The 4,065-nt window shown below is 22.0% G+C and overlaps 1 protein-coding gene across 1 annotated transcript in view; it reads left to right on the top strand.

Moving 5' to 3' along the window:
- Positions 1-322: 322 nt before the first annotated feature.
- The window catches only part of LOC107494058 (secoisolariciresinol dehydrogenase-like), a 6,198-nt gene continuing 2,455 nt past the window's right edge, over positions 323-4,065 (top strand). The window contains exon 1 of the mRNA XM_016115090.3: positions 323-458. Coding sequence (XP_015970576.1) covers positions 424-458 — 35 coding nt within the window. The 5' untranslated portion in view covers positions 323-423. The remainder of the gene's footprint in view (positions 459-4,065) is intronic.

A 4,065-nucleotide genomic window follows, 5' to 3' on the forward strand; every position in this document is an offset into this window, starting at 1 on the left:
ATCTGTAAATTTATCAAATCGATTTCAATTATTTGATCTGCAAATAAGTAAAATCGAATAGCAAATTTTAGATATCAATGTATTAACTATTAAACTATTTTATATTATAACAATAATATATTTTATAATTTTTATTGTATTAATGATTTATTAATTTATTTATTATTTTATTTTAAAATAATTTTTTTAGTTAAATAATAACAAAATCAATTTAGAGTTTTAGACTAATAAACAAATAAATAAATATCCTAATAATAAATGGATATCCATTTTTTATCCTAAATGGATATCCCAATACAATTAGCAATATAAAAGTATGTTTGATCTCTGATGCTTCATCATTGTCATTAAACTTGTCTCAAGTTTCATATTCTAACAAAGCCCTAATATCTCTCCTCTCACTCGTTTCTCCTTATCAGAAGAATGGTAGGACCATCCACCTCTGCAATAAACAGAAGGTACGTACAAAATAAGAAACACAATATCTTCTTTCAAATTAATATTAAGTTTGCGTTGTGTTTCATATCATCATATGTAAGAATAGTAGCATAAACTACAACGTTTCTCAACTCATCCATCACATAGAACTTTAGTTTCTGCCTCTTATTGCTTGCAAAAGCTTAATTTATGATCTTATCCCAAAAAAATAAAAAAACCCCCTCTAGTGTAACAATGAAATAGGTTAGACTTTTTTTAATTACTTTCAATTGAGGGACGAAACTGGGTGAAATATTAAAGAGAAATAAAAAATTAATTTATCATACAATAGAATTAAAATAAAAGTTTTAAGGGAATTAAATTAAAATTTATATAAAAAAATTAAAATTTACGGGGTTATTGTCCTCTTCCTTATTATGAGGCTACGCCTCTATTTCAATTTATCACCTATTTTCCATTAAGGAAAAGAACTTCCGAAAATAATTGATAAATAAAAAAGTAAAAATAATTTTATATGATTATTTTTAAAATTTGCAACTACTTTTTTTAGGAATCAATTTATATCTATTTCTTAATTTATACCAAATTTTAATTATTTTCAATTTATATCTATTTTTTATTTACAGTGCACTTAATAAATTCTTTTATAATTAATCTTTAAAAAAATTAAAGATAGAATTAAAAGAACTCTTCTTTTTATATCATTTTATATGATTCTTTTTGAAATCTACAACTTTAAATTTTGTTTTACTCTCAAACTTTGTTCTTTAAAAATTCTTAAAAAATTATATCTGAAAAGTACTAAATTATTATAAGTTATTATTATTTTTTACTTTAATGGCCAAACTAAATTTGTCATTGTTGTATAATAGTGATATGCAACCCTATAACATACAATTTCTTAATTTAATCCAACCAAAGTTCACTCTATAAAAATCTTAGGATCATTTTTAACATTAGTCTTATTCATTAAATTCAACAACTTTTTGTAAAATCCACCATGACCCAAAAACGATGTGTTACACCACTTTCTTTCCCATTCTAAAATTAATTTGCAACAAGTTGATACCGCTGCTTAATGCAATTTCATTATTCCAAAAATGATTTCTTTTTATCAATTTGGTGTGTCAATTTAGGCACCTCGGTGAGATTCCAACTCCATTTTCCTGTCTGTAGCAAGATCCTACTTTGTCGTATTTGCCATTTAATTGTTTCCCCTCATGACTCATGTATATTACAAGACTCGAGCAATAACAGCCGTTTGATTGTAAGTTTTAACAAAAAATAATAACGAGGGAAATAATAATTTTGGCATTTATAAATTTGATATAGTCAATTTACTTTTTTAAGTTATTGTTTATTTTATTATTTTAATTATTTAGAAAAAATATTAATATTAAAATTAAATAAAATTTATTACAATAATATATATTTATATTATTATTATTATTTGAATTAACTAATATATTTTCATTCATTTATATGTAATTATAATGATTATGAATCAATATTTTAATAAAATAGGCTAAAATATATGTAATTTTAATTTCATGAAAAAATATATATTTGATAAATAAAAAAGAGAAGGATATTTTTTATTTTTTGTAATAACTAAAAACTTTTTGATAAGAAAATATTAGAACGAAAGATAAAAAAATTTGTGCATAATAGCACCCATAAAATTTATTTATCACAAATTTGCTTAAGTAGATCCTAAATGATGATTTTAAAAATAGGTCAAATCTTTCTAAAATAAAATTATAAAATCTGAAAATAAATGAAATCTATGACACAAAATAATCCTAACTAACTAATTTAAGTCATATTTGATCTTATTAGATTAGATTATTAGATTTAAATATTAAACACCAAAAATTTATTAATTAATTTAAATAAAATTTGATCTTTATAGATTAGATAAACTTTGATTGTAATTTTAAAATCTTAAAAATACTATTAAACAAATCAAAATCAAATAATTTTTTTTAATAAATTCTAACGACAAATCAAATTTAAATCTACTATTATATTTAAAATTTAAACGAAAAAAAAAGTCTAATCTTCAAGTAATTCTAAAATCTACTAAATCCAATTAACTTAGTTAGAGGCAGTTTATATTTAGAAAATTTCTCACAATTATTTTTGTTCCAACTAATTTCAAAAAATTCATATTCCTTGCTCCTCAAGTTGATACAATTGCACTTGAAACGAATTTTTGATCTTTTTAATTTTCAAAGTCAGCATAATGTAATTTTCTAATAATTAGATTCTTAAACATAATAAGATTACCATTTTACTTTTTCATTCTAGAAAGAAAAAATATCTTCTTAAACACATATTAATGATCTATCTCCAAAACAAATAAAAATTCATAATCATATAAATTTAAAAACAAAAATTATACATTAGGATAATAGGTGCGTTTCAATTTTGTGAATCTAATTTATAAAAAATATTAGAAGATTAATATTTTTAGGAGTAAAGTATCGTTTTTGTCCGCAACGTTTGGGGTAAGTTTTAAATTTATTCCTAACGTTTGAATCGTCCTATTTAAGTCCCTAATGTTTCAAAATTGATTCAATGTTGTCCTGCCATTAGAAATCTATTAACGGAATTGACGGTAGGACAAAATTGAGACGATTTTGAAATGTTAGGAACTTAAATAGGATGAACACGTTGGGGACAAAAATGATACATATAAATAAATTTTAATTTTACTTTCAATAATATCAATTTTTTACGGTACATAGTTATTCAATTATTTTTTAATCACATCTAAATAAATTATATTTAATCACATTAACTTTATTCTAAATAAATTTATTTTTTATAATTTCACTCTTAAAAAATTTCTACCCATCAAAAAATGTGTGTAGAATGACTAGTACATAAATTTGTGGGGAAAAAATTATACATATACAATAAAGTAATGTGATTCTATTCATTTTACAAACATTTCATGATGAGTAAAATCTTTAAAAGTAAAATTATAAAAAAATCAATTTATTTAGAATCAAAGCAGTGTAATTAAGTGTAATTTACTTAAATGTGATTAAAAAATAATTGAATAACTATGTACTGTAAAAGATTGATATTAGTGAAGAATAAAATTAAAATTTATTTCTATGTATCGTTTTTGTTTCCAACATGTTCGTCTTATTTAAGTCCCTAACGTTTCAAAATTGTCTCAATTTTGTCCCGCCGTCAATTTCGTTAACAGATTTCTAACGGCAAGACAACATTGAGCCAATTTTGAAACGTTAGGGACTTAAATAGGACGATTCAAACGTTAGGGACAACTTTGAGACTTACTCCAAACGTTGAGAACAAAAACAATACTTTACTTATATTTTTAGTGAAAAGCAAGTTGGCCCGGATAATTTTTAAATTTTTAATGTATAATTTTTAATATTAAAAACTGGTAAGAACTTGTCAAATTTAATAAAAATTGGTTCAATTAAATTGCTAAAGCATAAATTTTAAAATTGATAAAAATAAGATTTAAATCAAAGTTTTTTTTATTATTACATGCTTTCTTTATCATTAGACTATGCTATTCCTTGTTATATAATATAATAATTATTAAATATAGTAAAAACGTACAATAATTTTATTAGATAATATTTT

The sequence above is a fragment of the Arachis duranensis genome, chromosome 6 (genome assembly GCF_000817695.3).
Source record: "Arachis duranensis cultivar V14167 chromosome 6, aradu.V14167.gnm2.J7QH, whole genome shotgun sequence".
NCBI lineage: Eukaryota > Viridiplantae > Streptophyta > Magnoliopsida > Fabales > Fabaceae > Arachis > Arachis duranensis.